We start from the raw sequence: 24,120 nt of genomic DNA on the forward strand, positions 1-24,120 counted from the left end.
TTCGGCTCCCAGGACGTAGGTTGCCTGCCGCCGCCACTTCCTGCGGAGGGGTTTCCAGCTGAGGGAAGTGCTGGGCTGCGGTTGAGCAGTTTCCGCGAGCGCGGAGGGTACTCTTCACATCCTACCCCTGCCTTCCAGACTGAGCCTGTGGAAATTTTGATTTCCTGCTCCTTTCATTGAAAACCTACCTTGGACGCATTATCTCAGTTCCTGGCCAATAGAGCCTACCTCATGTGTTGGCATACGGGGTATGTGGAAACTGCACAGCCCTAGGCATACGACGGGTGCTCGGTTAAAAAGAAGTCGAAAAGGAGCTGAGGTTTCTATGCTCCATCGGTTTTTTATTCTCCCTAGCATCTTAAGCTCTCTGTGCTATTTTATGATCTGGCTAATTGTCCCATCACAATCTGAGCTCCTCAAGAGTAAGCAAGAGATTTTTCTGAGGATCCCTTGTGCTCTGCTACGTACTGCTTATAAAAACAGGTTTGGGTGAATGTGGTGAAAGAAAAACTAGAGAGCGAGGGAGCTATTGGCTTCATAAGTCAGAACAATTGAGAAAGTTTTGGAACAACCTTCTGAAGACCTCTTTTCTCATCCCCACAGCTTCTTATCTGTAAAACAGGGCGGTGGGGTGGGGTGGGGATAACACTCTCCTTGATTATTGTGTAAAGTTGTGAGGATCCTAAAAGTGCTTATCAAGGTTGTTTTGGAAATCACTGAGCTTTATCAAAGAAAAAGTGGTATTCCGGGTAAAGGGGGAAATTTCCATTGGCGAGGTGAACAGAAGGGCACCCAAAACTCCTGTGGCTGCGAGGAATTTATCCAATGTCAAATCGTCGACTGTCAGTAAACCAGAAAATTAAAACAGATTCTCAGATTCGGAGGAAGAAAGTCAGCATATGCCCCAACTGGAAAGTTTCCGAGGTAAATGCAGGGACAGCTTGAGAAAACCAGCTTATTAAGATGCTAACTATAACGTGTCCATGCGCATGGGAATACTTTGTTTCCATTTCATAATCTTATTCCGATTTAATTTTTAATGGTTTGAAGCTTATTTTGAAATTTATAAATGTTCATTGTACAGTATATATAGCATGCCATTCTGGAGTAATAAAAGCAATATAGTATATTGAGATTTTATTAAAAAATTAGTTTTTCACAAGACAAGAACAAATGTCCATTTCATCTAAGTTCTCAAATTATTAGCTTAAATTTTTCACAATATTTCCTTATTAGCCTTTAAAACCTGTAGCATCTGTAGTGAGGTCACATCTCTCGATATCTGTCATTTGTATCTTCTCTTTTCTTTTGTCTGATCAGTTTGGCTGATGGTTTATTATTTGATTTTCTCAACCAGTTTTTTTTTTCATTGCTTTTTTTCTGTTATTTTCTGTCTTCAACTTGATTGTTTTTTGCTCTGATCTATATTGTTTTCTTTTTCTTTTTTTTTTTTTTTAAGATTTTATTTATTCATCTGAGACAGAGATAAGGAGAGAGAGAGAGAGAGCATGAGCAGGGAGAGAGGCAGAGGGGGAGGGAGAAGCAGGCTCCTCGCTGAGCCTGGAGCCGGATGTGGGGCTCCATCCCAGGAACCTGGGATCATGACCTGAGCCGAAGGCAGACGCTTAACCATCTGAGCCACCCAGGCGTCCCTATATTGTTTTCTTTTTCCTACCTGGGATTTAAGTTGCTCCTCTGTTTGTAATTTCTTAAGGAAGAAGCTGAGGTCATTTGATGTGGGATCTTTTTTCCCCCCAACATATGTGTTTAGTGTATGAATTTCCCTCCATCTACTGCTTTAACTGTGTCCCACAGATTTTGAAATGTTTATTATTTTGATTGGGTTCAAAACACTTTCTAATTTCTCTTTGCTTTTTTATTTGACCCATGAACTATTTAGAAGTGTGTTAGTTTTCTAATAGTTCCAGTTTTCTGGGTACCTTTCTGCTACAGATTTCTAATTCAATTCCATTGTGGTCACAGAATATAGTTTGTAATATTTGGATCCTTTAAAATTTATTGATATTTATAGCCCCGATTCTGGTCCATGTTGATAAATGCTCCATGTATGATTGAAAAGAATGTATATGCTGCTGTTGTGCCAAGTGTTCTAAAACATCATTTATCACAAGTTGGTTGATAGCATTGTTTAAGACTTTTTTGTCCTTTCTGAATTGCTACCAACATGTTCTATCAATTACTGAGAGGTTATTGAAATCTCCAATGATTATGGAAATTTTCCTATTTCTCTTTTCATTTCTAACAGCTCTTGCTTCATGTATTTGGAAGCTCCACATGAAATGATTAAACATTTAGGATAAACTGATCCCTCTATGATTATGAAATAACCTTATTTCTTGGTAATATCTTTTGCTTTGCAATTTACTTTTTCTAATATTAATATAACCACTACAATAGCTTTTTTTGATTAGTGTTAACATAACATAGCTTTTCCCATCCTTTACTTTTAACCTATTTATGTCTTTATATTTAATGCAGGCTTCTTTTTAAAAAAAAGATGTTATTTATTTGAGAGAGAGTGAGAGAGAGAGAGCAGAAGCAGAGGGAGAAGCAGACTTCCCGCTGAGCAGGGAGCCCAAGGACGCAAGGTTCAGTGCCAGGACCCTGACATCATGACTTGAGCCAAAGGCAGCTGCTGACTGAGCCACCGAGGTGCCTTAAAGCAGGCTTCTTATAGGCGGTATATATATAACTGGATTTTTAAAATCTAAATAGACAGTTCTGACTTTTAATGAAGTAGGTGTTTAGACCATTTAAACTTAATATGATTTTTATATCCCAGGCTTTAAAATTTATCATCTTGAAATCTATTTTCTGTTTCTCCCATCTGTTATACATTCCCTTTTTCCTTCTACTTTTTTTTTTTTTGGTTTGTTTTGACTAATTGAATTTTCTTATTCCATTTTATTCATTTTGCTGGTCTGTTAGCTACAGTTCTTTTTAATAATTGCAATGATTGCTTTAGCATGTATAATGTACATCTGTTTTAGTTTCCTCAGGCTACTGTAAGAAAATACCAGAAACTGGGTGGCTTACAACAACAAATTTATTTGCTCACTGTTTTGGAGGCAAGAAGCCTGAAATCAATGTATTGGTAGGATTGGTTTCTACTGGAGGTGTTGAAAGACAATTTGTTCCATGCTTCTCTCCTAGCTTCTGGTAGTTGCTGACAATCCTTGGTGGCTCTTCTTCTGTCTTAACATGGCATTTAACCCTGTGTCTTTGTGCCTTCACAGGGCCATTTTCCCTCTGTCTGTGTCTATACCCAAATTTCTGTAGTCTTATGAGGACAGCAGTTATTCATTAAGGGCTTGTCCTAATCCAATATATCTCATCTTAACTTGATCACATCTGCAAAAACCCTATTTCCAAATAAGGATACATTCACAGGTATGGAGGATTAGAACTTGCAAATATATTTTGGAGGGACCCAAAGATGCAGCAACATCTTTAACATCATAATCTATCTTCAAGTATTATTATACCATTTTATGTATGGTAAAAGAATATTACAACAGTATACTTTTCTTTCTTCTTGGTCTTTATGTTATTATCATACATTTACTTCTAAGTATGTTATAAACCACACAATACATAGTTACTATTTTTTATTTCAATAGTTATTTGTCTGGGAAAGAATTTTTAGAACTAAGAAAATTTGTATTTATCCACATATTTTTCACCTCTTGTACGCTTCATTCTTTTTATAGATAGATATTCCATCTTGTATCACTTTCTTTCTACCTAAGTATTCTCTAACATTTGTTAGAATGCAAATCTGGTAGTGAATTCTTTCATACTTTTCCAACTCTAAAAAGTATTAAGCCTTAGTTTTAAAATTTTGGTAAAAAACACATAACATTAAATTTACCATGTTAGGGACGCCTGGGTGGCTCAGTCGTTAAGCATCTGCATTTGGCTCAGGTCGTGATCCCAGGGTCCTGGGATCGAGCCCCACATTGGGCTCCCTGCTCGGCGGGAAGCCTGCTTCTCCCTCTGCCACTCCCCCTGCTTGTGTTCCCTCTCTCGCTGTGTCTCTCTCTTCAAATAAATTAAAAAAAAAAAAATTTACCATGTTAACCATTTTTAAATGACTGGTTCAGTAATATTAAGTATATTCATAGTGTTATGCAACAGATCTCTATAACTTTTCTTCTTGTAGCATTGAAAATCTTTATCCACTAAATACTAATTACTCCTCTCCAATCCCCCCAGCCTTTGGCAACCACCTTTCTACTTTCTGCTTCTATGGGCTTGGCTTCTTTAGACACTAGATATGAAGGAAATCATACATTATTTGTTCTTTTGTGACTGGCTTATTTTATTTAGCAAATGTCCATCCATTTTGTAGCATGTTACAGGATTTCCTGCTTTTTAAAGAATGTATAATATCCCAATATATGTATATATCACATTTTCTTTATCCGTTTATTCAATCATAAAGATTTGGATTGCTTCCATCACTCAGCTGTTGTGAGTAATGCTGCAATGAAAATGGGTGTGCAAATACCGTATCAAGTCTCTCCTTTGAATGCTATTGGATACATACCAGAAGTAAGATTGCTGGATCATGTGGTATTTCTATTTTTTTTTTTTTTTTGAGGAGTCTCCATACTGTTTTCCATGATGGCTGTACCATTTACCCTCCTACCAACAGGACATAAGGGTTCCAACTTCTCCTTTTCCTCACTAGTACTTATTATTTTCTGTTCTTTTGATAGTTGCCATCCTGATGAGTATGAGAGGATGTCTCCTAGTAATTTTGAAATGCACGTCCCTAATGATTAGTGATGTTGAGCATCTTTTTGTGTGCTTCTTGGCCATTTGTGTATATCCTGTAGAAAAATGTCTATTCAAGTCATTTGCCCACATTTTAATTGGATTTATTTGTTGTTGTTATTGAGTTGTACAAGTTCCTTATATATTCTGGATTAACCCCCTATCACATATATGATTTGCAAATATTTTCTCGCATTCCATAGGTTGCCTTTTTATTCTGTTAATTGTTTCATTGACATGTAGAAGATTTTAAGTTTGATGTGCTTCCATTTATCTGCTTTTATTTTGTTGCCTGTGAATTTGATGTCATAACCAAGAAATCATTGCCAAACACAGTGTACTGAAGTGTTTTTCTATGTCTACTTCTGGGAGTTGTGTAGTTTTTGGTCTTATATTAGGTCTTTAATCCATTTTGAGTTAGTTGTGGATATGGGGTATGGAAAAAAATCCAACTTTATTTATTTATTTATGTCCGTATGTGGATATCCAGTTTTCCAAACATCATTTGTTGAAGAGACCATCCATTTCCCATTATGTAGTTTTGGCACCCTTGTCAATAATCATTTGTGCATATATGCAAGGATTTATTTCTGAACTATCTATTATGTTCCATTGGTTGATATATCTATCTTTATGACAGTGCATCATCTTAATTACTGTTGCTTTGTACTATGTTTTGAGATCAAGAAGTATGAGGCCTCCAGCTTTGTTCTTCTTTTCCAAGAATGTTTTGGCTAGTCAGGGTACCTTGAGATTCCTATGAACCTTAAGAGTTTTTTTCTATTTCTATAAAAAATGCCATTGGGATTTTGATAGTGATTGCATAAAATCTGTAGATCAATTTGAGTTATATGGACATTTTAACAATACTGAGTTTTCCAATCCACAAGTACAGGACACACTCAGCAAGGACATGCAGGAGGGCCTGTAGGAGGGCCAATAGTGGTCTGACCCTTGACACTGATGTCAATTGAGTCTAAACATAGTAAGAGAGATTTGGTTTTACTAACCAAATTGAATATATTTGAACTATAATTTGAGGGATTTTAGTTATGCCTATTAGGTAATAGTTTTAATATATGGAATAATATATATTTGAGTAATAATTTAAAAAGTGCATTGTTTGCACTTTTAATAAGGAACTTACATACAAGGTTTGTCTTGGGTGGCCACAAGACAAGTAGATCTCTGCCCTCAACCACCAGAAACTTAATTGGTTCAATCATATATACTGTGCAGATGGTCTCAATAATACATTGCTCTCTCAAGGCTGTGTCATTGAAGAAAGCTCCCACTATGAGAATGGTGGACAGAATGTATATTCTAGGGACAGGGAAGGGGTAAGGAGCCTCTAATTGCCCAGGTCCAGCTTGCAGTTCAAACGGTGATCACATCTTCTTGATTACTTCCTTCAACAATTTCTCTCATTGTAAATCCCTTTGGATTTTTCCTAATTGGAGTTCCTTTAGCTTCTTGAATTTGTATGTCCATTCTTTTCTCAGATTTGGGAAGATTTTGGCAATTATTTTTTCAAATAGTTTCTTTTCATTCTGGGACTCATGTAATGCATATATGGTTCCATTTGATGATATTCCAAAAGTGCCTTAGGCTCGCTTCATTTTTCTTCATTCTTTTTTCTTTTTGCTCCTCTGCCACAATAATTTCAAAAGTCTTGTCTTTGAGTTCATTGATTTCTTTCTTTGGATTGATATTGAGTATCTTTAGTGAATTTTTCAATCCAGATATTATATTCCTAAGTTCCAGAATTTCTGTTTGGTTCTTCTTCATAGTTTCTATCTCTGTTGATATTCTCATTTTATTCATGTATTATTTTCTTGATTTCATTTCATCTATTGGTGCTCTCTTTTAATTCATTGAGTATCCTTATGACAATAATTTGGAACTCTTTTTCTGGTATATCTCTGTTTCTTTAGGGTTGAGTGGCTCAGTTGTTAAGCATCTGCCTTCAGCTCAGGTCATGATCCCAGGGTCCTGGGATTGGGCCCCGCATCGGGCTCCATGCTCTGTGGGAAGCCTGCTTCTCCCTTTCACACTCCCCCTGCTTGTGTTCCCTCTCTTGCTGTGTCTCTCTCTGTCAAATAAATAAAATCTTAAAAAAAAATAATTTGTTCTTTTAAATGTGCCATTTTTCTTGTTTCTTACTATGGGTTGTTATTTTTTGTTGGGATTTCAGCATTTGAAGAATCACTCCATGCTCCCAGGTTTTTCAATTTGCTCTTTTGTAGGGAAAACTTTCTCTACTCAGGCCAACTAGAGATTCTGGAGATTGCTTTAGCCTTTTTTGGGGATACGTCTTCTCCGTGCTTGAAGAACTTTGCCAATTTCTTCTCAAGAGCTCTTGCTGGTGTTGCTCTGGCATACTGTGTCCTCTTTGGTGCTGTGGTAGGCTGCAATATTGGAGTTTTACCTAGTGTTTCTGTGGTAATGAAAACTTTAGTGCATGTTTATGGCCTTTGTTCTCAGACATCCCTATCCTGGCACACCATTCCTGTCAGTATTTGGATTCAGGTATGAGAAAATGATTCCTTGGGCAGCCCCCTAAAAGTCAGAATGATGGACATAGGTTTCATTCCTTTCTCTCACCAGGGAGAAGGGAGTTGGGGTTTTTCTCCTAATTGTGCCACACTGTGTTGGAGTAACAGTTTCTGGATTTCTTATAAAGGTACTTGGACTGTATTTTGTTAAATCTCTGTCTTCATGGGAGGGGCAGGGTCCATGCCTTTCTATTTTCCCATCTTGCTGATGTCACCCTCCCTACTTAGCCTTAGTTTTTGAAAAATATTTCTGCTAGGTATAGGATTTTAGGTTGACTTTTTTTTTTTTTTTTTTAAGATTTTTTTTTTATTTATTTATTTGAGAGAGAGAGAATGAGAGACAGAGAGCACGAGAGGGAAGAGGGCAGAGGGGGAAGCAGACCCCCCGCTGAGCAGGGAGCCTGATGCGGGACTCGATCCTGGGACTCCAGGATCATGACCTGAGCCGAAGGCAGTCGCTTAACCAACCGAGCCACCCAGGCGCCCCTAGGTTGACTTTTTAAAAAGTAATCTCTACACCCAACATGGGGCTTGAACATACAACCCTGAGACCAAGAGTCTCATGCTCCACCAATTGACCCAGCCAGGTGCCCTAACTTTTTTTTTAATGTTAGTACTTATTTTTTTTTAAAGATTTTATTTATTTATTTGAGAGAGAGAGATCGTGAGTGCAAGCAGGGGGAGGGGCAGAGGGCAAGGGACAAGCAGACTTCCCGGTAAGCAGGGAGCCTGATGTGGGGCTTGATCCCAGGACCCTGAGATCATGACCTGAGCCAAAGTCAGACACTCAACTAACTGAGCCACCCAGGTACTCCTTAATGTTAGTACTTTAAAAGTTTTGCTCTACTGTTTTCTGGCTAGCAGTGTTACCAGTGAGAAGTCTGTTGTCATTCTTATTTCTGTGGGTGTTTCTCAGGCTCCTACAAAGACTTTCTTTTTCTTACTGGTTTTAAGCAATTTGATTATGATGTAGTGTGGGGATATTTTTTCTGGTATTTCTCTTGGTTGGAATTCACTGAGCTTCTTGAATCTGGGGTTTTTAAAAATTTCAGTTTTTCTGTGGTATAATTAACATATTAAATTATAATTTATTTAAAGTGTACACTGTGGTGACTTGATATATGTATATGTTGTAAGAGGATTTCCTTCCATCTATTTAATTGACACACCCATCATCTCACATAATTACCCTTTGTGTGTGTGAGAAAATTTAAGTTCTAATCACTTAGCAAATTTCAATTATATAGTACAGTATTATCAATTATAGTCTCTATGTTTCACATTAGATCATCAGATCTATTTATCTTATAGCTGCAAGTTTGTATCCTTTTACAAACTGCTCCCTATTTTCCCACCCTAGCCCCTCGCAACCACTTTTCTTTTTCTTTTTTTTAAGATTTTATTTATTTGAGAGCACACGCATGGGTGCACACACAAGAGAGTGCACGAGAGCATGAATGCACATGAGCAGAGGGAGGGGGAGAGGGAGAGGGAGAGGGAGAAGCAGACTCCCCCCTGAGTAGGGAGCCTCACATGGGGCTCAATCCCAGGACTCTGGGATCATGACCTGAGCTGAAGGCAGACGCTTAGCTGACTGAGCCACCCAGGTGCCCAGCAATTGCTTTTCTACTCTATGTTTTTATGAGTTTGACTTTTTTTTTTTAAGATTCCACTTATAAATGATATCAGGATACCATAAAGTATTTTTCTTTTTATGTCTTACTTCACTTAACATAATGCCCTTAAGTTCCACCCATGTTGTTGCATATAACAGGATTTCCTTCTTTCTCATGGCTGAAGAATATTACTATATATATGTATGTAGATACATATATATTATTTGTATAATATAAATTATATGTATTATTTATAATTATTCAGTTATAATTGTATGTATTATTCTATACAATATCATTTTTTAAGATTTATTTGTTTGTTTAGAGAGAGAGCATGAGCAGGGGGGAGGGGCAGAAGGAGAGGGAGAGAGAGAATCTCAAGCAGACTCCACACTGAGTATGGAGCCCGATGCAGGGTTCGATCTCATGACCCTGAGATCATGACCTGAGCTGAAATCAAGAGTGGGATGCTTAACAGACTGAGCCACCCAGGCATCCCCCCATACGATATTATACATTATTGTACATATAGATACAATGTATATAGACACAATAGAGTATATATCTTTCTCACATCTTTATTCATCCATTGATGGACATTAAAGTTTCCATATCTTGGCTCTTGTGAATAATGCTGCAATAAACATGGGAACATAGATCTCTTTAATATCATGTTTTTATTTGTTTGGATATATTCCCAGGAGTGGGATTGCTGGATCATATTGTAGTTCTATTTTTAATTTTTTGAGAAAACTCCATACTGTTTTCCATAGTGGCTGCACCAATTTACATTCCCACCAACACTGCACAAGGGTTCTCTTTTCTCTACATCCTCACCAACATTTTTTATCTCTTGTCTTTTTGATGGTAGCCATCCTAATAGGTATGAATTGCTATCTCATTGTGATTTGGGTTTGCATTTCCCTGATGTTAGTGTTGTTGAGCACGTTTTTGGGTACCTGCTGGCCATTTATGTTTTTTCTGGAAAAATGTTTATTAGGTTCCTTTGCCCATTTAAAAAATCATATTGTTTGCTTTTTGCTTTGAGTTGTATGAGTTCCTTATATACTTTGGATGTTAGCTTCTTATCAGATATATGGTTCTCCTATTCAGTAGGTTGCCTTTTCATTTTGTTGATAGTTTACTTTGTTGTGCAGAAACTTTTTAGTTTTATATGGTCCCATTTGTTTATTTTTGCTTTTGTTGCCTTTGCTTAAGGTGTCAAATAAAAGAAAAAAAAAATTGCCAAGACTGATGTCATGAAGTTTACCCCCTGTGTTTTCTTCTAAGGGTTTTAGGACTTTAGGTCTTAAATTTAAGTCTTTAATCCATTTGGATTGATTTTTTTATGTGGTGTGAGATAGGGGTCCAGTTTTATTCTTTTGCATGTGGATTTCCATGATCATATCATCAATTAGCCTGGCCTGTTTTCCTGGTTGTCTCTAAAATCTATGATTGTCCAAGTCACCTTCTTTGTTCTTAGTGGTTCCCAGCAGTTGAAGGTGTGCCAAAGTCCATCAGTGTCTCAAAAGATCTCAGCCAGCACCTAAATGCAGGCTGGTTGGCGGCTGGACCCCATAGGCAGGAGCTAGGAAAATATGTAGACTACTTCCAGAGAGAAAGTGGTAGTTTTGAGTTTTTGCCTATTTCCTCTGCACTGGCCTGGGGTATACAGCCACAGGAGGTGCTCTTGAGCTCATTAAGAACTTCTTTGTTTACTACAATCCTATGGACTACTGAATGCAAGTCCCATTGGCTCTCTGAGCAAGGCAATCCAGGTGCCCATATCTTGGGTGGCAACTGATAAAAGCAGAGAGAAAATCAATACAATACACTGCAAGCAATGCAATGTGATACAATACAATACAAAAGCGGGGAAAGGGGGAGAAATCACATAGTTAATGCAGTTGGGGAAAATGGAGGAGAAAAGGCAAGAGAGAAGGTAACTTCTCACAGTAGGGACCATATCTTAGTCATTGTTATATACCAAGCAGGGAAAACAGACAATGTAAACACATTTATTGAGCACCACCTATATGCCAGGTATGGTATGGTATTGTTCCATGTACTCTAATCTTTGTAATCTCACTGCAAAGTGGTTATTAGTATATTTTGAGGAAACAGAGTCAGAAAGGTTAGGTAACTTACCCAATGTGTGGTATACAATGTCTTTCATACACTAGGTCTTGAATCAATATTAGTTGAATAAATGACTACATATTTATTCATATGAGAGATACCTATTGAATTTTCTTCGCTGTGCTTCTTCTTTCTAATCTTTCCTAGAAAAATGCTAAAATCATTAACTGCAGCCAGGGAAAGGACTGTGATCATTGGTATGGAGTCCCAGCAACCCATAACAGTAGCAGCAGTAACACATGTAGACTTCTTGTGAGTTGGCCACTGTTTCAGTTTACATACATTAACTCATTTAATCCCAACGACACTATGAAGTCAGTAAAATCTTTCTTCTTTATTTTACAGATGAGGAAACGGAGGTGCAGAGAGGTGAAATAGCTTGTTAAAAAAGTCATCCCGTTGGTAGCAGTAAAGCCGAGATTTGAACCTGAGAGATGAGCCCAGGCCGTACTTAACACCTCTGACCTATCTTGTCTCTGGTACTTTGCTGCCTTTCACTTAGTGTCGTCTTTGGGTTTGAGCCCAGATCAAGGTTTCCCTAATTTGTTTCTCTGAGTTGTGGAGAGTGAATGAATAGGAAGGACAGGAGGTAGTGATCAGAAAATGGGATTTTAAAATTGAGAATGTAAAGAATTTGAACTTAATGACTAAGGCTATAGCAACATAGTCCAATAAAAATATGTGAATCATGTATATTTTAATGAGATACTTAAATTTTTTACATAATTCTTCAGAACCTTACACTTACAACACATCTTAAACTAGTCACATTTCAAATGCTCAGTAGCCACAAGTGGCCTAGTGACTGTTATATTGGATGGCACAGTTCTAGAGTATGACCATGGGAGTGAGTGGTTGGGTAGAGACACCAGGGTGTTAGAAAGATCACCTATGTGGGGGTGCCTGGGTGGCTCAGTTGGTTGAGCAACTGCCTTCGGCTCAGGTCATGATCCTGGAGTCCCAGGATCGAGTCCCACACCGGGCTCCCTGCTCAGTGGGGAGTCTGCTTCTCCCTCTGGTCCTCCCCCTCTCATGCTGTCTCCCATTCTCTCTCTCAGATAAATAAATAAAATCTTAAAAAAAAAAAAAAAAGAAAAAGAAAGATCACCTATGTGAATACTGGAATCACCAAGAATGTTACTCAGTCACTAATAAAAACATGTTAGACCTATATGTAATGAGTTGAAAATACCTCCAAGACACATAGTGAAGTGAAAATTAATTTTCAGTATGTATGGATAATATTATTTTAAAAAAATATGTTGTTATAAAAGAATACTGCAAGGAAAGAGGCATGCTAACTTAATAGTGGGTCCCTCTGGAGAATGGAGAAGAAATAGGATGTGGGAGTGAAGGGGGACTTTCAAATCTTGCTCTGTATATTTCTGGGTCATTTGAATATGTTACATTGAGATGGTATTCATGTATCATCTTTGTATAATTTTTTTAAAGAGTTAAAATATGAATACCATTGATCCAGTTATCAGTTTGACTTAGTTCCCCCCTAGTCACCTGCCTTTTCCTCAGTTTCAAGTATAATGAATTATTCTGAGAACTAGCTAGTTTTATTTTAATTTTTTTCATTAGCACTAGGGTATATCTCAGTTTGTTATCTATGATGTCATAAAGCACCTTGGTAAGACTTCCATTTTGCTTTGGGTTGCGTGGGGCCTCAGGTGACCAAATCTTATCTCAAGATATACATGGTTAAGACAAGGAGAATGAACTGTGGGGCTCCACTCTGTGCCTTATTCATCAGACAGTGCTCATTTCCTTAACTGAGATAAAGAAATGCTCTCGAAGACTTAAAGAAGTATGCTGTAATCTCTTTCCTTAAATTCTGAGCTTTTTGAGGGCAGGGACTGAATCTTTGGACGCCTGATATCTATATTAATGCACAGCATAATAGGCACCCAATAAAAGTTCCTTTAACAGCACATTTGTAAATGATAAGAGGCCAGAAAAGTATATAGAGTTAAGAGTGTAGGGTAGAGGAATGGGCTGTATGTTAACTTCTATGTGTTGCTTTCTTACAAACTTTCAACTGCTCCTTCCAAATATAGGTCAAATGTCACTTTTTCCCCTTAGTTTTCCCTTCTGCCTGAGTAGTTAACAGCCATATCCTCAATGTGCTCACAGAATTATTTGTGTACTTCTCAAACCTTCTCTCGCTATGTGTTCACATTTTAAATTTCTCTTTTTTTTTTTTTTTTAAAGATTTTATTTATTTATTTGACAGAGAAAGACACAGCGAGAGAGGGAACACAAGCAGGGGGAGTGGGAGAGGGAGAAGCAGGCTCCCCGCAGAGCAGGGAGCCTGATGCGGGACTCGATCCCAGGACCCTGGGATCATGACCTGAGCTGAAGGCAGTCGCTTAACCAACTGAGCCACCCAGGTGCCCTTTAAATTTCTCTTCTAATTGTGAGTTCCTTCTGGGTTAAGGACCATTCCTTATTACATGTTACATGGTACCTGAGATGTAAGGTGCTTAATAAATGTCTCATGAATGAATATATAAATGTATAGAGCAAACCCTGACGTCTCAAACCCACTTCCACACACAATGAAGAAAGATGAAACTTACATTTAAATACTGAATTACTGAATATTTATTGAGTACCTGCTGTATACCAGGCAAAAGGAACAGAAACAAACTGTCCAGAGTTACTTTTAACTGCTTCAGCAATGCCTGAGTCCTCATCATAAAAAAAACCCATTCTGCTGATTTAGTATCCATTCACTTTGATTAATCTTCATGTAGTTTTCTCAAGTGTACTTCCAAATCTTGCATAATGCTGTAGACCATTAAATATTCCAAATACCGTCTGAAGGACTAGAGGAATCATCATAGCTTTTATCTCTGTTTGACAAAGCAGCAGCCAGTAAAGTAAAACCCTTCCTTTTGGTGGCAGTGGAACAGTATGATACCTAAAAAGGAAAAATAATTAAGAACTTCTTCTGGATGTATTTTCTATGAAAAGTTCATTGATTTCCCCCAAATGGATAATTTCTATTCTACGGTCTTTCATGTAGATAGCAAAAAGGTTTAAAGCTAGCTATTTGAAGTACCAAACTACATTCTAATTAAAATGTGTCATTGGCAGCTAAAGAGTAAGAAACGTTTATGAACATTTAAAAAAACAAACAAAAAAATGGAGGAAGGAAGGAAGAAAAGGAACAAACAGACGGACTTACTTGACTGCCAGGCGTCCATTTTTAGAAAAAGCCAAACCACAGGGATATAAAACGCCACATACTATGCCAATCAGTGAACTTCTCAGAACACAATTTTCCTGGCTTATACTGCCTGGAAAACAAAAGCAAATTTGGTTTCCTTTTAAAACTCAGGATAAGAACTACTAAGACAGTCTTGTGTCCTCACAGAGTAGTTATCTGTACTGTCCTCAATCATAGTGAAACAATAGAAAGAATGTTAGAAATTTAGTCTAAGGCACATGATAAACTAAATGCACCATGTTTGAAAAATACTTTTATTATACTTAACATAAGTAGAGTTATCTCTTATATATATATATATATATATATCTTATAATTGTTGCAGAAAGCAATTTCATAATGAAAAATATTAAACTATTAGACCCAGACATCTGGATTCTAGGTTAACACATTTTTATTGTCTGTGTCAGGCATGTATTAGTGATATAATGTTGCATAGAAGAGACCCAATCTCTAACCTTTAGGTGAGTCCACCAGGAAACAATAAGACAAATATTTATTTAAATAAATAATTTTTTTGGGTGCCTGTGTGGCTCAGTCGTTAAGCGTCTGCCTTCGGCTCGGGTCATGATCCCAGAGTCCTGGGATCGAGCCCTGCATTGGGTTCCCTGCTCTGCCGGAGGCCTGCTTCTCCCTCTCCCACTCCCCCTGCTTGTGTTCCCTCTCTCGCTGTGTCTCTCTCTGTCAAATAAATAAATAAAATCTTAAAAAAAATAAATTTTTAAGTGTGCACAATGCTTTGAAGGTAAAATGAATAGAGAATGTATCTAGAAACCTAACCTACACTGAGGGAATCAGAGAAGGTTTCCCTGGGAAAGAGATATTTAAGACCTGATAAATAGGATTTAGAGGTTCCATCAATTACTAGTTATGAAACTTAAGCTAAGGGGAGGAGGCAGGAAGTAACATTAGAAGCCCACAGTAAGCCAGATATCTCATTAGGCATTTAACATATAGTATTTTAATCATCACAACAGTACTAGTAGTCCTAATTTACAGATTAGACAACTGAGCTCAGATATTAAATGACTTGCCCATTGTCACAAAACTTAAGTGGTAGGAGGCAGAATCTGAAATCGTGTGTAGTATGCCAAAGCCTGCTTTTTCCCCAGTATATTATGTTGTTTCTTAGCATACTTGAACATGTCTTAGCTTTGGCTGTGTGTCTGTAAGGAGGACACAATACTACTAGCCCTGCCTAATCAGGAGGACTGTTGTGGGGATGAAATAGGACAATATATGTGAAGGTACTTTTTAAGTGGCAAAGCAATATACAAGTGTTAGTGATCATTATCAACAGTAGTAACAGGATATGTTAAGGTGTAATTTTACTTAAACACATTATACATTAATGAATTTAAATTTACCCAAATACAAAGCGTCCGTTACAAGGAGCTTGTAAGTGACTACAGTAGACAAAAATGGAAGTGTAGTCAGTGATGCATATGTCTTCAAAGCATCATGTTTAACCTTGAAGCAGTGTCTGAAAATGAAGTTGGCCATTATTCCAGAGAAACTAGCTGCTGTTCCAAAGAACACTGTGCCATATATATTTAACGTCCTAATAGGAAAAACAAAGAGAAAAATTACATTCAACGTAATATTCTCTTAATGGGTATATCCTTTCCTGGGTATTCATTTATTATTACATATTTACTCAACATCAAATATTTCTGTGTGTTGAGGATGGGGCAGTGAATAAAGAAAAAAAAAATCCCACCTCTCATGGAACTTGCATTCTAATGAAAGGATAGAAGCCTCTTTCTGAAATCACCTAGACTGGTTCTAAACTCTTGTAAGAGATAAATTTTGGCCACAAATAAAAATGAATATGTTCTAATATAGCCAAATTTATGAGATATCTAAGAATACTGCTTTTGCTACTAAAAGGATTAATTTGCTTACGTCATATGAACAAAGTTATTTACATTTGGTTAGGCCCTCTAGCAAATAACTATTTCTTAATTAGTGCAGATATATTTCAGATAATTTGTCTAGGATATGCAAAGAGATTTGACAGATCTAGTTTTACTGATTCTGACTCATACCTAAATTCAGAAATATCTAAGGTCTAAGATTAACGTCCTTTTATTTTATTCTTGAGCTCTGTTAATCTAAGTTGAAATGGTAATATGAGACTATACGTACGTACATTATGGAATCTGAATTCCTTTTTGAATTCAGCACTGTGCTGAGTTAATCAATTCTAAACGGAATTTAATTACAATTGAACATCAATTAAATATAAGTAGCTCCCGAAATGGTGTTCTCCATTGCTTTTAATTTAAAAATGTTTATTGTACAAATAACATTTCAACAATAATTTTGGGCATTTTCTTTTTTAAGAAGCAAAAGAAATTATCCACAGTCCCAATATTCCAACAAACCACTATTTTCATCTATGTTTCCCTCCATTTTTTTCATAAACTTTCCTTATAGCCAACTCAATAAAGTTAATAGGATCTTCGATACTCAGAAACAATGGCAATACAGAAGATGTGCAAATAAAGTTATTGACTTTCAGTCTGGGTATGTCTCTTACTTTTCTTTTCTAAGATATTCAAATTTTTTTTCTATGATTTCGATGACCATTGGTCTTCTGAATTCTGCATCTCCTAGAGAAAGACTGGGCTGACCATGTGTGTATGTTGCCATTCTGATGTCCTGGAAAACACAAAATTTCATAACCATAATAGCTAATGATAAATGATAATGATAAATGATAAATAAATGATAATGATATATCTTATAAATTTTAGATTCAGATTAAAAACCACTTAGATCCTAGTAAAATGTCATCTGCTTTCACATACTTTGTCGATGACTCCATCAATATTTAGTAGCTCTTATTATCTGCTAGACAATAGCTTTTGAGAAATTGGTAGAATAATGATCATCTCTATTTTTATACCTTTATAGATGAGAAAAATGAGGTTCAGAAAGGTTGTCTTGCCTTAGGACCTAGTGTAGAAGGATAACTTACTGAGGTACTGAGTTTTTGTTTTTCTTACAGTTTTCCCCAAAGGTAGCCAGGTCCTTTGTAGTTCTTGCTCTAGCTCTTTCAGAGCTAGAAGGAAACAACACCTACCTGTTGACATCTGTCTCATGAAAGTGTAAGCTCATTTTGGAGATTATGTTGCGTTTCCTGGAGAAGGAGGAGAGCAGGGATTGCCTTGGAGAATAGTGAGAGAGAACATCAGAGAGAGGGACACTGTTCCAGGCTAGGAAGAAGTAATGCTCATGGATGGATACCTTGGATTATATAAATTACATATCCAGCTCCCTAGGAGCACCTGGAGCAGAAGCACAGCCTTTGCTGGAAACTATATGTAGTATACCAGGGAGCCTGGACCCATGGCACTGGGCTCCAGGTGGGAAGGTTTCTGTGTCCCAAGTGTGATGTATGAACAGACAGTTGCCAATGTCAAGGGACCATGAGGGTTTGTACAGTAGTATCTTAACAGAAAGTAAAAAACAGTGATAAACAAAAACAAAACTGGATCCTAAGAAAGGATCCTTTCTGAATGTTTTGCTTTGGGTAAGACTCTTGGGTCTCTGTGAAAAGTCTTAACAATAACATTTGTTGAATCTTTTGCCACACTGGCATTATAGGATTCCAGATTAGCCGATGAAGAGATTAAAAAAATTATGGTCCTTCACAATTTATATTGACCTCCATTTTGACATTTATAGTAAGGGCATAGACTAGATCTCAAATTTCAAGAGTCCTGGGCAAGAGAATTAAGAGTGGATTAAGCATAATGAACTCAGAAGATAATAAATCAGTGATTCTCAACTTTTAGTTTGCATAAGAATCACATGCGGGGTTTATTTGAAATGCAGTCTCTTGAGCTCCCTCCTGATATCTGGATTCAACAGGAGTAGGGTGAAGTCTAGAAATCTGCACTTTAATAGACCAAATGATTCTGACACTGGTAATCAGTGGACACATGCTTTAATTGTTGAACATCACTGTAATACTCATTTGCTGAGTAAGTGATATGTACCAATCTTAACCCTAACTAATGAAAGGCTAATTCATCCATGGCATCAACATTCTGAAGGTATGGGCTCCTTTGAACTTTCATATATTATTACACCATGAGTAATAATGGACAAGTTTCTAGCTCTGCATCATTGTAGAACTGGACTCAAGCCAGTACTATTTTTTTTTCTTTAAAATATCTGAGAGGACAGGGAAAAATTATAAATAGCAATTTCTTACAGACTAGATTTAATCTTCTGGCTATTTTGGACATCTAAATGGAAAATGGAAGATATCATAATATCTAAGGGAGATTCTATATCTAATCTATCTAATGTACTATGAAGGCAGAGACCAGTAACATGGTAATTTATAATATGCTTATTTAAAATAAATGTTTATTTTGCTGTCATCCAATTCATTTAAGTCCCTTACTCCCCACAAAGAAAACTCTCAGGCAATGCCTTGTACCAACCTTCTACCTTGTCTGCACTGTCATTATACAGGGAACCCAGACACCCAGTATTATGATTCTAAAACACTGAAACAGGACAAATACTTACTGAGTGCAAATATTTATTTAGCGCCTAGTCTTTGGAAGGCACTGTTATTAAAGCAGAGAAATAGACTAGTAATTTTTTGATAGACTTTTAACAAGGGCTGAAATGTAAAGACTTTTTGATAACCAACTTTTTTAATTTTTAATTTTTTCAAATTTTTATTTAAATTCTAGTTAGTTAACATATAGTCTCATACTGGTTTCAGTAGAATTTAGTGATTCATCACTTATATATAACACCCAGTGCTAAGAAGTGCCCTCCTTCATACTTATTACCTATTTAGCCCATCTCCCACCCACCTCCCTCCATCAGCTATAACCAGCATTTTATCTAAAAATTGACTAGTCCAAGGCCACTCAACTGGTCACCACGATTATCCCAGTAAGAGTGTATGTATTCAGGTTTATAGTCTGCAAAGCATTTTACAGTTTTGTACTGCTTTTATGTGTAAAATAATATTTACCTGACTTTTCAGAATTTTATTTAATACTCATCATTTACACAGCACCTGGTATTTGACAGACTCCAGGATAATTAAGATGCAGTTGTGTCCTCTGAAATCCACAACCCAACCGAGGGTAATTTAAAGGCAGAATTAGTGTGCCATAAAAATGAAACCAAACCAAACAAAAAGCATAAGAAAAGCCAAACTTAACCTACCCAGGGGAAGTGTGGGAAGGTTTCCAGAAGTAAATGACGTTTAAACGAGTATATGCAAGAGAACAACTTGGTAGGGGTGGGGAGGGGAGGAAGTTACACGGAAGTATTTCAAGTTGAAAGCTAGCGCACAGGCCTAGAGACAAGAGAAAAAACTGCGAGCAATCGGGACTAGACTTTAGGTCTCCTGCTTTCTCTCCGCCTCTTTCCGTAACAACTGGGAGCTTCATAGATTGCGCCCTGCATGGACTTGGAGGCTGTTCTCTTTAGATTTGGAAATTCCATCATTTCAGAAGAGTCCGTTAATATACTGAGGCTGAAGAAATCACGACTCATACGGCCCCGGGTTTCCGCCTACCTTGGGCACTTCCCCAGCTCTCACCGGCACCACACCTGCATCCTTCAAGTCAGCCCCAGCCTCACGCCCGAGCGCCGCCATTTTGGCGGATCACATGACTAGCGGTGGGCGGGGACCCAGAACGCCAGAAGCCCGGGAAGTGGTGCTGGCTCACGCCTCTAGCCTGCAGCCCCGGCCCTCCCCGATCCAGTCAAAAGCCGCGCCCTCCATCCTGGCTGTGATTGGGCGTGGCGTCCAGAAATGAGGGCCGCTCATTGGCTTCGAGGAGGTCCAGACGCCCATGGGCCCGCCTTCTTGCCAGCCCTATATTCCTTTACCCAGTTATTTGTTAACCTAGCTCCCTCTTCTCTCCTGCTGAGAGGGTACGTGGGGCGGTCCGAGCGCAGGGATGTTGCTGCGCGCTTTCCTCTCTTCTGGGCACCTCCGTTAGCTGGGGCCGACCTGCCCGCCCCTTTCACTCTTTGAGGGAGTTCTCCCCTCTGGCCTGGTTCGTGTGTTAAGGCTTCGGCTTCCCCGGCACCTCCTCCCCAGAGCCCCCAACCGGCCGCCAGAGCAGCCCCGACTAGCCTTCTCCCCGCTCAGCGGTCTGACTCCTCTCCCAGTCTTTAGTCCCCTCATATTCCATCCTTTCACCCCGCTTGGAAAGGCACCAGAGAGAAAAATTACCCCACTTCCCAAGAAGACCCCTTTGCCAGCCGATATTTCGGGGTGGGGGGCGCTGCAAGGAGGCCTGGCGCCCTTTTGTGCACGTTCAGTGCCCAGGAGTATCTCCCAGACCAGCAACCCCGACCCTCCAGTCTCCATGTCTTAGAGAAGCCAAATTCGAGAGTTATATAATTTCTAGTGCTGCTGTTTCTCCTGCCTGAGGAAACACTTCATCGCGTGGAGGGTGCAGGACATTTCTGTGCACTTCTATATAGGAACGGGGTGTGGGTAGGGGTGGCCAGCGGTAGCAGAGAGATTTCTTGTCATTTCTGCAAAAGGAAGGTGGGTAGTTTAGAGAGAGATTCAAAGGGTGGATGTGGAAGCCAAGCAGCAGAACTCTAATTTAGGAAATCGCGGACCGTTTGCACAGCTTGTGCTCACATGCCTAATACTACTACATCGTCTCAGAAAACACCTTTGGGGGAAGGTTTGACTTCTCTCGAACAGTCTCAGTGTTTTTCCTCGCCGGATAGGGAGCTGCTTGGATGCGAAGAGATGGCATGATGTGAATGACTCCAGTGTGAAGAAATCTGCTTCGCCAACTCATCCTGCATCAAGTGCCCATTGAGTAGCACTGTCACTTTAATGTCTCCATGCCAAGGGATTGCTTTCCTTCTTTTCAATCCTCTCGGTTAATACATGGGAGGATCAGAATCAGAGGGGCATTAAGGATTAAGCCCGAGGGGCTTGGAGAGCACAGAAGAAAAAAATGAAAGTGACAGCAAGCTGGATCCTGTCTGACTGAGGGGGTGAGATCTGGAACTTCTGGTCCAGTAAATAAAAAGGGGCCTTTCAGTCAGTCTGTTCTGCCCCAGAAAACTGTTTAAACTCACCCATCTTTTTAGAGACCAGAGTCAAAAAGGTTTTTAAAAGTATTTTTTGTTGGGGAGGGGATTAAATTTTTCTCTGAAGAATTGAGGAGGATCTTTATCATCAACCAGTTCATCTTTGAATTTGATCATGTACTGAGTAATGAGACAGCTGTGTAAATTTGGTTTGTGCCTTAATTGAGTTAGTCATTGAACTCCAAAAATGTTGATGTCTGAAGAGGAGTTTTAATAACATTTTCTATGCTTACAATAATTTTCTCAGTTTTTTTTAACAGAATAAATATTTTATAAAAATTGAAAAACTCAAGGTTATTTTTTTCTGAACTCTGTGGGCAGTGTCAAAAGTTTAATTGTGGAAAAAAATACATCATTTTTTTCTCTATCTGGAAGAGAAGACAGCCTGGATTTCAAAATTGAACAGTGAAGTGGTTTGCAACAGTTACCTGGCTCTTGGCCTCAGTCCAGCTGGATCAAGTTGAAACCTGAAAAGAGATCTTGGATCCTGTGGCAGTGGAAAGACCCAAGAATGCCAGTCAAGAAGAAAGGTGGGCTATGAGGCTTCCTATATAATATATGTTTGTCCCTTTTCTTGATTCTGGTATTTGCTGTTTAAATTGTATTCCATTTGAGAGTAAAATTTTGCTTGGGTTTTGGAAAATATTTATTGTAATACTGTCTTTTCTGTGGTACTCATTCAGTAATATTTTGCTAGAGTATAATGAAGTAAGACTATAGTATTTAATTATAGACATTTGTGATTTCATAACTCAGGTTGTCTAAATTACTGTTTATAATCAGCATAGGTTTGATACCACAGATTGGATCTTTTCTTTAGCTTGTTTTCTTAGCTTGTCAAAGATTACTTTTGAGCTCTTCCTCATGGACTTAATATTATTTATTTATTTAAAGGTTTTATTTATTTATTTGAGATAGAGAGTGAGAAGAGAGCATGAGCTGGGGCAGAGGCAGAGGGAGAAGCAGACTCCCCGCTGAGCAAGGAGCCCAACATGGGGCTTGATCCCAGGATCTTGGGATCATGAACTGAGCTGAAGCCACCCAGGCACCCCGGACTTAATATTTATCAAGTGAATTACATAGTTGTAAAAGATAACAAAGTTGTACTGAACATAATTATAGATTTATTAATCTTTTGATTAAAGATAAATTTCATATTTGGGTTTACTCTAGGGTAGATATTCACTTTTGTGATAAAGCACAACTTTGGTAACTGCTGTGCTTTTCTAGATGTATGTATCATCTAATAACACGATTGGCAAGTTTCCCAAATGAGGTAAACCCCTAATTCCCTCCTCCCTCCCCAGAATGGATCAAGATCCAGTGGCTTTCTAAAGCATAGTTTATTATAGGTTGGGCCACGGAATTCACTTTAACCCAGATCTACCCCAGGTTAACTTTGTTCTTAAAGATCCTAATGAAACCAATTTTTTTTTTTTTTGACATGGTGTGGAAGATCAGATCAACTATAAAGAATTTTCTCAAGAGTTTTGAACAAAAATTTATTCAAACACCCTTGCACTCCATATACGGGACTAGCAGAGATCCAAGTGCTGACCAGTTATGTGAGTTGATACAAACTGAAACTAAAGTTCAGGGTGAAGGTTTAAGGGCAACCTGGCTCTGCATGATGTTTAATCCTTCTACCTGTGGATTTGGAAGGTGCATTGAGGAAACTTATAATCAGTGAGATGCTTTATCCACCTGGTATCTGTAGAGATGGACAGTGATATATAAAACCTCTGAGATACCTACAAACATTCCTTTGTGCGTTGGATTTGAGACTGGGATTGTTTCCTTCTCTTGCTCTCTCCTGTAATATCACTGAGATAAATAAACTCTCTATGAGATTTTGAAGCCATACCTGTCTAGACCTGACACAATTGGTTTATCTGGAACAAGAATGGTTTTGGTAATGTAGCCAATAAATGACATGGCTCTTTGACTTACTTACCATGTGTTTTTATTTTTATTTTTTAATTTTTTTAAAGATTTTTATTTATTTGTTGACAGAGAGAGAGACAGCGAGAGAGGGAACACAAGCAGGGGGAGTGGGAGAGGGAGAAGCAGGCTACCCTGCTGAGCAAGGAGCCTGATGTGGGGCTAGATCCCAGGACCCTGGGATCATGACTTGAGCCGAAGGCAGACGCTAAATGACTGAGCTACCCAGGTGCCCACCATGTGTTTTTATTCTCTCTACCCCTTATTGTTCTCTGGGCATTGTCCCTTCTGTACTGCCTTATTTTAGATTAATAATTGAATTTAAACACATTGTGTAAGTGTGTATGTAGCAGAGAGAGGAGATGAGGAGGAGAGAGAAAGGAGAGAGGCGGGGGAGAGAATTGGATAAAAAGTTATCTGGGAAGGAGGTGGAAGATGAGCAGTTGATGTTCTAGGTATAACTTAACTAAGCAGGTGTCTTTTTTTTAAAAGGAGTTCTTTAAAAAATATTATTGAAGTATAGTTGATACACGATGTTACATTAGTTTCAGGTGTACAACATAGTGATTTGACAAGTCTATACATTATGCCATGTTCACAAGTGTGGCTACCATCTGTCACCATACAAAGCTACTATAATACCATTGACTGTGTTCCCTGTGCTGTACCTTTTATCCTCGTGACTCATTCATTCCATAACTGGAAGCCTGTACCTCCTACT

At 38.2% G+C, this 24,120-nt stretch overlaps 2 protein-coding genes and 1 long non-coding RNA gene across 4 annotated transcripts in view; 2 read left to right on the forward strand and 1 right to left on the reverse strand.

The window, feature by feature from the left end:
- Positions 1–133: 133 nt before the first annotated feature.
- Positions 134–13,349, forward strand: LOC135362362 (uncharacterized). The gene is made up of 3 exons (XR_010406945.1): positions 134–4,575; positions 11,258–11,362; positions 11,456–13,349. It is a non-coding gene; the product is annotated as an uncharacterized LOC135362362 (long non-coding RNA).
- A 347-nt stretch (positions 13,350–13,696) lies between these two features.
- TMEM126B (transmembrane protein 126B) lies at positions 13,697–20,062 on the reverse strand. 2 transcript variants are annotated; one of them, XM_045894538.3, is made up of 6 exons: positions 19,909–19,987; positions 19,554–19,686; positions 16,891–17,012; positions 15,716–15,909; positions 14,307–14,418; positions 13,697–14,039 (listed from the first exon to the last, which is right to left on the reverse strand). In XM_045894538.3, the coding sequence occupies exons 3-6, from the start codon at positions 17,001–17,003 to the stop codon at positions 13,865–13,867; spliced, it is 594 nt and encodes a 197-aa protein (XP_045750494.1). In that variant the 5' UTR covers positions 17,004–17,012; positions 19,554–19,686; positions 19,909–19,987; the 3' UTR covers positions 13,697–13,864. The 2 variants fall into 2 exon arrangements, with proteins under 2 accessions (XP_045750494.1, XP_045750493.1); XM_045894537.2 differs by lacking the exon at positions 19,554–19,686 and having other exon boundaries at positions 19,909–20,062.
- Positions 20,063–20,175: 113 nt separating this feature from the next.
- The window catches only part of LOC129046364 (disks large 1 tumor suppressor protein-like), a 562,187-nt gene continuing 558,242 nt past the window's right edge, over positions 20,176–24,120 (forward strand). The window contains exon 1 of the mRNA XM_064575848.1: positions 20,176–21,988. Within this exon, the coding sequence (XP_064431918.1) occupies positions 21,970–21,988 (19 nt within the window). The 5' untranslated portion in view covers positions 20,176–21,969. The remainder of the gene's footprint in view (positions 21,989–24,120) is intronic.

The sequence above is a fragment of the Mirounga angustirostris genome, unplaced genomic scaffold, assembly GCF_029215605.1.
Source record: "Mirounga angustirostris isolate CCGP_5_RB_7025 unplaced genomic scaffold, mMirAng1.0.hap1 SCAF_13, whole genome shotgun sequence".
In the NCBI taxonomy this organism is placed as follows: Eukaryota; Metazoa; Chordata; class Mammalia; order Carnivora; family Phocidae; genus Mirounga; species Mirounga angustirostris.